The sequence below is a fragment of the Rhincodon typus genome, chromosome 4 (genome assembly GCF_021869965.1).
Source record: "Rhincodon typus isolate 14 chromosome 4, sRhiTyp1.1, whole genome shotgun sequence".
In the NCBI taxonomy this organism is placed as follows: Eukaryota; Metazoa; Chordata; class Chondrichthyes; order Orectolobiformes; family Rhincodontidae; genus Rhincodon; species Rhincodon typus.
In genome coordinates this window covers 119,120,161-119,132,660 of record NC_063335.1, presented here as the reverse complement: position 1 = coordinate 119,132,660, position 12,500 = coordinate 119,120,161, and the positions used below count along the sequence as shown (strand labels likewise).

Sequence of the window (12,500 nt, the reverse complement as noted above, 5' to 3'; positions counted from 1 at the left end):
CGAGGGAATTTCGACACCATGACACTGAAAGACCGGTGATATATTTCCAAGTCACACCTTTCTGCCATTGCATGAAGGTGGTGGAGGGAGTGGATGCTTGTGGATGTGGTGCCAATCAAGAGGGCTGTTTTGTCCTGGATGGTGCCAAGCCTCTCAAGTGTTGCTGGCGCTGCACCCATCCAGGCAACAGTACTCCATCACTTTCCAAACTTCTGCTTTGTAGATGGTAGACAGGTATTAAGAGAGACAGAAGGTAAGTTATCCTTTGCAGGATTCCTAACCTCTGACCTGCTCTTGTAGCCGCAATATTTGTACGGCTGGTCCTGTTCAGTTTCGAGTAAGCCCCTGGGATGTTGATAATAGGGGATTCAGTAATGGTAGTGCTATTAGAGGTCAATGGTGGGATAGTTTAGTTTCTCTTTTGTCAGAGGTAGTTATCGACAAGCATTTGTGTGGCACAAACATTACTTGCTACTTGTCAACCTGGACGTTGGGGAGATAGTCATTAATGAAGCAGTTGAGGGTGGTTGAACCTGGGACATGACCCTGAGGAACTCATGCAGAGATGTCCTGGAGACGACTGACTTCCAACAACCAAAACCATCTTCCGATGTGCCAGGTATGACTCCTGGACAACTCCACTTATCCTACCATACATCACCCTCTTCCCCTGCATTGACTCCAGCACCACTGGGGTTCCTTGATGCTAGGTCAGCTGCAAATTTATTTCAACTATTTCTGTTAACCAGCAGCATTAAGAAATATGGGGAAAAGATGCAATATTGAACACACGTCTCAGATCAGCCATGATTTCATCAAATGGGAGAAGAAATTCAATGAGATGAATGGTCTCACTTGTTAAATCTTTTAAAAATTAAACCAATTTTTCTAATCAACCTGTTCAGACATGTTAACACACACCCTCTGGAGCAGGTGGGGCTTGAACCTAGACCTCTATCTCCACCGACTACCACTGCACCAAAAGGGGACCCGTCTCTCTTTCTTTTAATATAGGGCCAAAGAGTGTCCTTCATTTTCGTTTTATCCTCAAACCTCGTGGTTATTTTTTGTTTATGTTGTGAGACGGAAAGAAAAGACACCATTTTGTATATGAACAACCAAAGCCCTTTAAGGGCAATGCTGACATCAAAAAAAAGCTGTAAAGGGGGTTAGGAGGACAGGGAAGGGACTAAATCAGAATGGAGTTGGAGGGAGAAAGAAAGCACTTTATTCCCAGTGCTGTCTCTCTCGCTTGTTAATGCAAACTTGCAAATTAGAAGCAGCTGTAAGCCATTTGGCCCCTTGAGCCTGCTCTACCATTTAATAAGATTCATTTGGCTGGCCCCTCAACTCTGCATTAGCCACTTCCAATGATGGTAATACTGGATTAATCCATCAAAACCCCTCATTTCTGAGCAGATAAGGGGAGGCAATGGCTTTGTGGTATTATTACAGGACTGTTAACCCAGAGACCCAGGTAATGTTCTGGGGACTCAGGTTCTAATCCTGCCATGGCAGATGGTGAAATTTGAATTTAAAAAAATCTAGAATTAAGAACCTAATGATGACTATGAATCTATCTGGTTCACTAATGTCCTTTAAGAAAGGAAATCTGCCAACCTTACTAGGTCTGGCCTAAATATGACTCCAGACCTGGGATGGGCAATAAATGCTGATGTAGCTAGTGAGGTCCTCATCCCATGAACAAATGAAAACAAAAGTGTATTAAATTTTCTCCCTAACCATTTCTGCTGCACAGAAAAGTTCTCAGAATTATTCTCTCCATAATCCCCAATACATGGTCAAGTGTCTGTATTTGATATTGCCACAGTCTACAGGGAGTGTGTTACTGGATGATCTAATTCAGCACAGTGAATACACTGTAATCTTACTGAATGACTCATTGCTCAAAGACAATATGCAAATTTACTACGCACGAGAAAACAATACAGTAAAAACAAGGTGTGGCAATTTGTCACAGATCAGTCCCTTGAGAAGTCTGAAAGACATTATTGGGCACATTGTCAAAGTCCATTTGGAAACTCAAAACATTTACGCTATTTGCTACATACTCCAATTTAGTCAAGCAGAACTCTTTCTTGACAATTTCGATGTCGATTATTTATCATGATCAGAGATAGTAGGAACTGCAGATGCTGGAGAATCTGAGATAACAAGGTGTAGAGCTGGATGAACACAGCAGGCCAAGCAGCATCATAGGAGCAAAAAGGCTGACGTTTCGGGCCTAGACCCTGATGTTTAACTTATGGGTCGGGAGTCATTTTTTAAAATATTTATTTATTCATTCACGGGATGAGGGCGTCACTGGCCAGGCAGCATTTAGTGCCCATCCCTAATTGCCCAGAGGGCAGTTAAGAGTCAACCACATTGCTGTGGGTCTGGAGTCACATGTAGGCCAGACCAGGTAAGGATGGCAGTTTCCTTTCCTAAAGGACATTAGTGAACCAGATGGCTTTTTCCTGACAATCAGGAATGGATTCATGGTCATCATGAGATTCTTAATTCCAGATATTTATTGAATTCAAATTCTACCATCTGCCATGGCGGGATTCAAACCCAGGTTCCCCATAACATTATCTGCATCTCTGAATTAACGGTCCAGCGATAATACCACTAGGCCATCACCTCCCCTGTAGTCACATGTAGGCCAGACCATGTAAAAGGCCTTAATGACCCAGATAGGGTTTTACAGTAATGGTTACCCGGTCACTATTAGGCCAGTGTTTTTATCAAATCTGCCCATGACGGTATTCAAACCCATGCCCCCAGACCGTTAGCTGGTGGTTTTGGACTACTAACTCAGTGTGAAATCATTGCCTCCCCACTTAGTCTGTTAAAACCTCTCATCATTTTGAATACCTGTAACAAACACCGAGCAGAAAAGATGTAAAATAGAAAAAGTTCAAAGTCGATGAACAATGAATGTTTTCTAAAAAAATTCAAAACTCCAGAACATAACCTCCAGGAGCAAAGATAAAGGTCATTTTGATGGAATGCTCACATCTGGAGCGATTTCTTTCAAAGAACATACAGATGTTAGGATAATGTAGAATGAACTTCTGGTTAATATATCATTTGGCAGGAAGCAGCCCCATCATGGGTCTATAAATGAACCAGAGTTCTGTGTACCACCGTGAGGAAAAATGTCTTCAGAACCAGGGCTCACAGTCTAAGGATACAGGGTGGGCCATTTAGGACTGAGAGGAGGAGAAATGTCTTCACCCAGAGAGTGGGGAGCCTGTGGAATTCTCTGTCACAGAAAGCCATTGAGGCCAAAACGTTGAATGTTTTCAACAAGGGGTGAGATATAGTTCTTAGGTTGAAAGCAATCAAAGGGGATGGGGAGAAAGTGGGAATGGGGGCTGTGTTGGATGATCAACCATGATCATATTGAACGGTGGAGCAGGCTCAAAGGGCTGAATGGCCTACTTCTACTCCTATTTTGTACATTTCTATGTTGTAGATGTCTTTGGGATCAGACATCTAGAATATAATAAATCGAAGAAAGACCTGACATTTATAAAATGTAACCTCGAGACTGCAAAGTGCTTTACAGCCAAGTAAATATTTTAGGAGTGCAGTCTCTGTTGCCAGGTATGAAATACAGCCAATTGGCACACAATCCCACAAACATCTCCAACTTCAAGAACGTTTAGAATTATAAAACGATACAAACAAAGGAGGAGGGGGAAGCCAACAAATAAACACCATTTTTATGTTAAAATGCAATTTTAATAAATTAAGTCACTATTTTTCTTATCCATTTAAACCCTTACTGTACTTATTTCCCTTGCTCATACATACAAGATCATAAGATATGGAGTAGAATTAACAATTCAGTCCATCGGGTCTGTTCTGCCATTTAATACTTTTCTCGATCCCATTCTCCTGCCTTCTGCCTGTAACCCTTGACCCCCTTAGTAATTAAGAACCTATCTGTCTCTGTCTCAATGACTTGGCCTCCAAGCCCCCTGTAGCAATGAGTTCCAAAGGTTTACCACCCTCTGGCTGAAGAAATTTCCCTACAAGGAGAGGAAAGGGAGGAATCCTTAAATACAAAGTGAACCTGTGGTGGGGAGGACACTGTTCTTCAGACTGACGTTTGTCAAATTAATCAATAAAAGGTCTCCAAGGTTTAGACCAACAGCTACTGGGGAATATTACCCAGAGCCTGCTCTCTAAAAGGATTGATCCACCCAGGGTCCATCTAAAACTGACCAGTGCATCTAACACCAGCTCCAATTCGTACACAGTAGAATTTTCTTGCAATTAACAGCGTAACACCAACCTTTTGTTGAGAATCAGAGAGAAGTGGCCATTCAACCGTCACACTTCTGCAGGCTCATTGAAAGAGACGTTGTGTTCAGACCACACTCGCCCACCTTTGGCCTGTAGTCCCATAGGCCATTCGTCATCCACAAGTAGCTGCCAACTCCCCTTTGAGCTTCGCAGGTCAAACATTTCTGATCCTGACATCTCAGAGTGAAATAATTACTTCTTGTCACTATTCTCGAGCTTCTGTAGAATCACACAGCACGGAAATTGACCCTTCAGTCCAGCCAGTCCCAAACTAAACTAATCCCACCTGCCCGTTCCTGGCCCATATCCTTCCAAACCTTTCCAATTCATGTACTTATCCAATTGTCTTTTAAACATTGTGACTGTGCCCTCTGGAAGTTCATTCCACACAGAAACCTCCCTCTGTGTATAAAATTTGCCCCTCATGACTTTTTAAAATCTCTCTCCCCTCACCTTAAATTATACTCCCTAGTTTTGAAATCCCCCATCTTAGGGAAAAGACAGCTACCATTAACCCTATCTATACCCCTCATGATTTTATAATTCTCTATAAAGTGACTTCTCATCCTCCTACGCTCCAGTGAAAAACGTCCCAGACTATCCAGCCTTTCTTTCTAACTTAAACCCTCCATTCCTGGCAACATCATGGTAAATGTTTTCTGAACTGTCTCTAGTTTAATAATATCCTTCCTACAACTGGGCAACCAGAACTGGGCACAGTATTCTGGAAGAGGCCTCACCGATGTCCTGTACAACCTCAACATGACTTTTGCCAGTGATTTCAAATCTATGAGCATCGGTTATTCATCCACTCGCTTCAGAAGTTACTTTTTCTCAATCTTCTCTATCAACGACCTCTTTCACCTTGAAAGCCTCTACTGGGTCACCTCACCACCTTCTCTAAAGAGAACACTCTCAACTCTTCCAGCCTCTCCTCATAAATGAACAATTTCCCATTCCTAGTTAAATTCCTGGGAATTCTCCACCACACCTTGTCTAAAATTATGTCTTCCCAGAAATGAGGTGCCTGCAACTGCTTACAAAACTCTGACTAAGGCAAAACCTATGATTCATTATTCTCTTTGCGCATTTTCACTGGAAAAAATAATAAAAGAATATTATCTAAATAGTCGTGATGGCAGATCTAAGAGATATAGTGTCCTGCTGTTTGACTTGTATTCGGTTAGTCTGCAGGTACAGTGAGTACAAACAAAAGTGAATAGAATGTTCTACAGTCAGAGAGTCTTACAGCTCCGAAACAGACCCTTCAGCCCAAACAACCTACACCGAACATAATCCCAAATTAACCTAGCCCCACCCGCATGCTTCTGGCACATATCCCTCCCAACCTTTCCTATTCATGTACTTATCCAAACGTCATAACTGTGCCCACATCCATCACTTCCTCTGGAAGTACATTCCACACACAAGCCACCCACTGTGTAAAAAATTTGCCCCCTCATATGTCTTTTTTAAATCTTTCTCCTCTCACCTTAAAAATGTGCCCCTAGGCTTGAAATCCCCCATCCTACAGAAAAGACAGCTGTAATTAATCCTGTCTACATCTTGTTCATCATGAGGAAAATTGAATACAGGTGTAGTGAACCTACAAATCTACTCCAAAACCTTAGAGTTGTAGTGAAGTTATGCCTCAGTTAAATAGTTGGTGAGATCTATAATACTGCACAGAGTATTGGCCTCCTCATTTAAGGAAGAATGTAAAGGTGTCAAAAGCACTCCAGGGAAATTTAACAAACTAATATTCAGAATGTGCAGATTGCGTTATGAGGCAAATGGGGAGGCGATGGCCTAGTGGTATTATAGCTGGACTGTTAATCCAGAGACCCAGAAAATGTTCTGGGGACCCGGGTTCGAATCCTGCCATGGTAGATGGTGGAATTTGAATTCAATAAGTATCTGGAATTAAGAGTCTAATGATGACCATGAATCCATTGCTGATTGTTGGAAAAACCCATCTGGTTCACTAATGCCCTTTAGGGAAGGAAACTGCCATCCTTACCTGGTCTGCCCTACATGTGACTCCAGACCCACAGTAATGTGGTTGACTCTGGGCAATAAATGCTGCCCTAGCCAGCGATGCCCTCATCCCATGAATGAATAAAGGAAAAATAAAAGGTTGGACTACTGCGGCTTAAAACAGCAAGAGGCGACTGATTGAAACCTACAAGATCCTGAGTTGCCTTGACAGGATCGATATGGGGAGGATGTTTCCTCTTCTGGCAGAATCTGGAACTAAGGATCAATACTTAAAAATAAGGGGTCTCCCATTTAAAACAAAGGGACAGGAGAATTTTATCTCACAGAGGATTCAGTGTCTTTGGAACTTGCTCCTACCGCCTGCACAGAAATATTTTTAAGATTAAGGAGGATCAGCAAGGGAGTGGTTGAAGGTAATTGCATAATCTCATTGAATGCTGGAGCAGGTTCAACGGGTGACAAGTCACGTATGTTTTTGTGGGCACCTTTCCATCCTTGGAGAGATAGTGGACACACAGCAGACTATGGCCAGGGTTGGAGGGTTTGAGCTATAGGGAGAGGCTGGAAAAGCTGGGGCTGTTTTCCCTGGAACGTCCGAGGCTGAAGGGTGACCTTGTAGAGGTTTATAAAATCATGAGGGACGTGGATAGGGTGAATATTTTTTTAATTAATTCACGGAATGAGGGTGTCGCTAACCAGGCAGCATTTATTGCCCATCCCTAAATGCCCAGAGGGCAGTTCAGAGTCAACCACATTGCTGTAGGACTGGAGTCACATGTAGGCCAGACCAGGTAAGGATGGCAGTTTCCTTCCCAAAAGGACATTAGTGAACCAGATGGGTTTTCCCAACAATCAACAATGGATTCACAGTCATCATTAGATTCTTAATTCCAGATATTTTTACTGAATTCAAATTCCACCATCTGCCGTGGCAGGATTCGAACCCAGGTCCCCAGAACATTATCTGGGTCTCTAGATTAACACTCCAAAGACAATACACCCATCACCTCCCATAGCCAAGGTTGTTTCCCCGGGGTGGGGGAGACTAAAACTAGAGGGCATACATTTAAGGTAAGAGGGGAAAGATTTAAAAGGGACCTAAGGGGTAACTTTTTCACACAGAGGGTGGTGCGTGCGTGGAACGAGCTGCCAGAGGAAGTGATAAATGCATGTACAGTTACAACATTTAAAGGACAGGTATGTGGATAGGAAAGGTTTAGAAAGCCAAACCAAGGCAGTATGGACGAGTTGGGTGAAAGGTCTGTTTCTGTGCTGTATGACCGTATAACTCTATGACTTCAGAGAAAATGTTTCCCTTTGTGAGGGACCTGATCAAGGGACCACTTCATAAAAGATAGTCATTAATACATGCACTAAATCCTCAGGAGAAGTTTCTGCATTCAGAGAGCAAACAGTACAGATATATTTCAGGCAAAGCTGGAGAAGTACTTGAAGGGGGAAGGATGGAGGATACACCGACACAGGGTGAAGTGAGGATGAGTGGGGAGAAACATAAACACCAAAGTTGCGGGCCAAATAGTCTCTCTCTGTGCTGTTAATATCTCGTGACGGTGGAAAAATGAGACCAGCACAGTAGCCTGCTGTTTCTCCAGTGTTAGCCACAATGTAGTACGGTTTGCTGAATAAACTCTCACAAAAACTTGCAAATACCTTCTTGAGGAGGTCCTGCTGTGAACAAGCAACACACTAAGTGTAAATCGTAGAATATCTACAGGCCATTTGGCCCATTGAGACCACACCAACTCTCCAAAGAGAATCCCACCTGCGCCCAGCCCCCCGACCCTACTCCTTTATTTTTCCATGGCTAACCCACTTAGCCTGCACATCCTGGGATACTATGGGGCAATTTAGCGTGGCTAATCTGCGCATCTTTGGGCTGTGGGAGGAAACCGGAGCACCCGGAGGAAACCCACACAGATACAGGGAGAATGTGCAAACTCCACACAGACAGTCGCCTGAGGGTGGACTCGAACCCGGGTCCCTGGCACTGTGAGGCACTGTGCCACCCCTAAAGTTGACAAACCAGGGGCAAATATCAAGTTTTAAAGTGGTTGTTGACAGTAGCCTCCAAACTCAGATAGTAACCCATTTCTAAATAATAGGAGGCCATATACTTAAATAAAATTACACAAAACAAAAAAATCCCATAGTGATCGATTCAGGTCAAAATCTTGTGAATTACTAGCACAGAAACAGGACAAGCTACTCCATGTCAGTGTTTCTGTTTCGCACCAGCCTCCTCCCTGTCCCTTTGATTGTACTTCATCTTCTCCAATAGAACCTGAAAGTTAATAAATCACTCATAAAGCAGTTTGCAATGCGGCTGATTCACTCTTCAGTGCAATGTCAACATTTTTAATAAAAGGGTGCTTCAATACCCCTCAAACGCAGCACAAAATTTAACAAAATATGCCTTTCAGCTGTTTAAACAGTATACAACACCCCTTGGCTATAGTTTACCTCTCAAATCGGAGATGGTGGTTCAATGGCACTGTCACTGCTCTTGTAAGCCCAAGGCCCAGGCTAATGCTTCAGGGACATGGGTTCAAAATCATACCTCAGCAGCTGGTGGAATTTAATTTTGGTTAATAAATCTGATGGCCATGACAACTACAATCGATTGTTGTAAATCCCATCTGGTTCACTGCTGACCTTTAGGAAGGGAAATCTGCCATCCTTACCCAGTCTGGCCTACACGTGACTCCAGACCCACAGCATTGTGGCTGCCTTCTGAAATGGCTCTAGCAAGCCCCTTAGCTCGATGCAATTAGGGATAGTTAACAAACACTAGCCAACACCCACATCGCATTAAGGAATATTTTAATTTTGCACACAATTCATGTCTTGAATGTACCTATCAACTGAAACAAAATTGAACATTCTAGCAGTAAGAAAAACACAATTTAACTATAATAAAACAGAACTGTGGATGCTTAAGATCCGAAAAAAAGCAGAAATTGCTGGAGAAACTCAGCATCTGTGAAGAGAGAAAACAGAGTTAATGTTTTGGGTCCAGTGACCTTTCTTCGATTCTCACTGGACTCTGAGTCCACAGGATCAAATTCACAAAAGAACAGGAAAACAACAATCAACTTCCCTTCCTGGATGTCAAGGTGGAACGCGTGATGATAACATCAGTAAAAGGTGTGTAAAAATTAGGGCAATTTTTACTGCTATCGATCTTGTGATAAAATGCTTCTAATAACACATTTAGACTAAACTATTGTTTCTGCTATGTGAAATGATAACAGCTGCAATCTTAAACCTGTTCATAGAATCGTAGAGTCATACAGCACAGTAACAGACCCTTCGGTCCAACTTTTCTGTGCTAACCAGACATCCCAATCTGGCCTTGTCCCATTTGCCAGCATTTGGTCCATATCCCTCGAAACCCGTCCGATTCATGTATCCATCCAGATGCCTTTTAAATGTTGTAATTGTACCAGCCTCCAACACTTCCTCTGGCAGCTTGTTAATCCTCAGGTCCTTTTTAAATGTTTACTCTCTCACCTTAAACCCATGCCCTCTAGTTTTGGACTTCCCCACCCTGGGGAAAAGAACTTGACTATTCATCTTATCCATGCCCCTCATGATTTTATAGCCTCTACAAAGTCATCCCTCAGCCTCTGATGTTCCAGGGAAAAAAGCCCCAGGCTATTCAGCGTCTCCTTGTAGCTCAAACCTTCCATTTCAGGCAACATCCTTGTAAATATTTTATGCATTGCCAAATTCCCAGCTTCTGACATTAGTCTTGTAGCCACAGTGTTTACAAGGTAAGTCCAGTTAAGTCAATGGTAAACATCAAGATATTGATGGTGAGGGATTCAGAAATGGCAGTGCCTTTGAAGTGGTTGGATTCGCTCCCTTGTTGGAGATGGTCGTTGCCTGACACTTCTACAGCAGAGATGTTAAGTGTCATTTCTCAGCCCAAGTCTGCTTGCTGCCAATGTCTTGCTGCATACAGACACAGGCCGCTTCAGTTTCTAAAGAGGCACAACTGACGTTGAGCAGAGTAGTCATCAGCTAACAACAAAGAAAGGTTTGCAAGCAAGATTTTTAAAAAAAAAATTGACACATTTGAGCAGCGTTTGCTAGTTTTATACATTAGTATGTATGGCTTTGGTTTCCTAATACTATCCTCCACTGTAGTGGTGATTCAAGTGGCTGGAAACAAATTACTTATAACTGTATTGTAGCAATACCACCCAGAGATGCCTACTTGCAGTGTAAACATGTTGGAACCATAAAGTGTTAAGCTATCAACTCTTTTAAAATAAATCACAGCTGACTGCCCCTTTGTCGGGCAGTGTGTTAACTTTCTATGCCTGTCACAAGAACACAGCTCTTCACTGAGTGTTTTCCAGGCTTTTTTTTTGTCTAGGTTAATGCATTCTAAATGGAAAAAGCTGGGAGTCAGCAGTGAGATGTTAGGGGATGGTGGGATATCACTCTTGTTGTGGACCCCTGGTCCATGTGGTCTTTTACACAGACTTTTAATTCTCAATCAAGCTGCAGGCTTGAGAATAAGTGAACAGCTTTCGTATGAAACCATAAGATACAGGAGCAGGATAAGGCCATTCATCGGGTCTGCTCTACTATTCAAAGAGATTGTGGCTGATCTGATAATCCTCAATTGCATTTTCCTGCCTTTTCCCATAACCATTGATTCCCCTAACAGATTAAAAATCTATCGCAGCCTTGGATATACTCAATGACCCAACCTCAACAACCCTGTGCGATAAAGAATTCCACAGAGCCACTACCCTTCTATAGAGCTTCTATAGAGTCACAGAGCACGGAAACAGACCCTTCAGACCAACCAGTCCATGCCGACCACAATCCCAAACTGAACCAGTCCCATCTGCCCGTTCCTGGCCCATATCCCTCCAAACCTTTCCTATTCATGTACTTATCCAATTGTCTTTTAAACATTGTGACTGTGCCCAATGGAAGTTCATTCCACACGCAAACCTCCCTCTGTGTACAAAATTTTCCCCTCGTGACTTTTTAAAATCTCTCTCCTCTCACCTTGAAAATATACCCCCTGGTTTTGAAATCTCCCATCTTAGGGAAAAGACAGCTACCATTAACCCTATCTGTACCCCTCAAGATTTTATAAATCTCTATTAAGTGACGTAAAGGGAGAAGAAATTCTTTCTCATCTCCGTCTTAAATGTGCAACCCCTTATTCTGAGATTATTCTCTCTGATCCTAGACTCTCCCATAAGGGGAAACAACCTTTCCACATCTGAACCGTCAAGTGCCGTAAGAATCTTGGATGTCTCAATTGTTTTGGTTTTGCTAATCCTTCTGTATACCTCATACCCCCATCCCCACACTTTTTTGTTGTAAAGATACACTTTAAAAATCTCTCTTTTTAATAATGCTTCAGATCAACTGACCTTAGTCAATTCGCTCAGTGGTGCCAATCTTTTTTTTGTGGTTAAGCACCTACGAGCCACCTTTGGATGTTTTACTAAAGGTGCAAAAGCAAAAAACAAGTGCAAAGGTGCTAAACAAATGTAAGTCGTTGTTGCTGAAATATGTTAAACTCGACCTGAATTCAGCACTGAACAGAATAACAAACACACAGAAAGGTAGGATTTTTCCAAGACTTGCTTCCCCAAAGTGAAAACTGAGAACAGCAGAGTGTAAAGTGACAAAGCAGCAGGAAAGTGTTAATCAACAAGCCACGAGACAGAGCGAGATCGAACAGTTTCGGATTCACAGAGAGAGTGTTTTCCTGATTGTTGGAGCCTCTCAGAGAGAGCGACTGACCTGCAGGAGTAGCAGGAGTGCTGTAAGGTACAGGCTGGAGCCTGTGATCCCCATTCTCCGCGGTGCTCCGGCTCCTTTCCCTGTGCCAGTCCCAGCAGCAATTCACCTGGAACAACCACACTGGCCCAGGTAAGGGTCAGGCCTGCCCAAACAACTCCCCCACCCCACCCCACCCCACCCCCCAAGGGGTGGGGCAAGGAAAGGAGGGACCAGGAAATGAAAAAAAGAACACAAGAACACAAGAACCAGGAGCAGGAGTAGGCCGTCTGGCCCTTCGAGCCTGCTCTGCCATTCAATAAGATCATGGCTGATCCTTTCGTGGACTCAGATCCACTTACCCGCGTTCTCACCGTATCCCTTAATTCCTTTATTGTTCAAAAAAA

The 12,500-nt window shown here is 43.0% G+C and overlaps 1 protein-coding gene across 1 annotated transcript in view; it reads right to left on the bottom strand.

Annotated features, from left to right (window-relative positions):
- The window catches only part of LOC109910834 (desmoglein-2-like), a 68,655-nt gene extending 56,428 nt beyond the window's left edge, over positions 1 to 12,227 (bottom strand). The window contains exon 1 of the mRNA XM_048596218.1: positions 12,118 to 12,227. Within this exon, the coding sequence (XP_048452175.1) occupies positions 12,118 to 12,171 (54 nt within the window). The 5' untranslated portion in view covers positions 12,172 to 12,227. The remainder of the gene's footprint in view (positions 1 to 12,117) is intronic.
- Between the last annotated feature and the right edge of the window lie 273 nt (positions 12,228 to 12,500).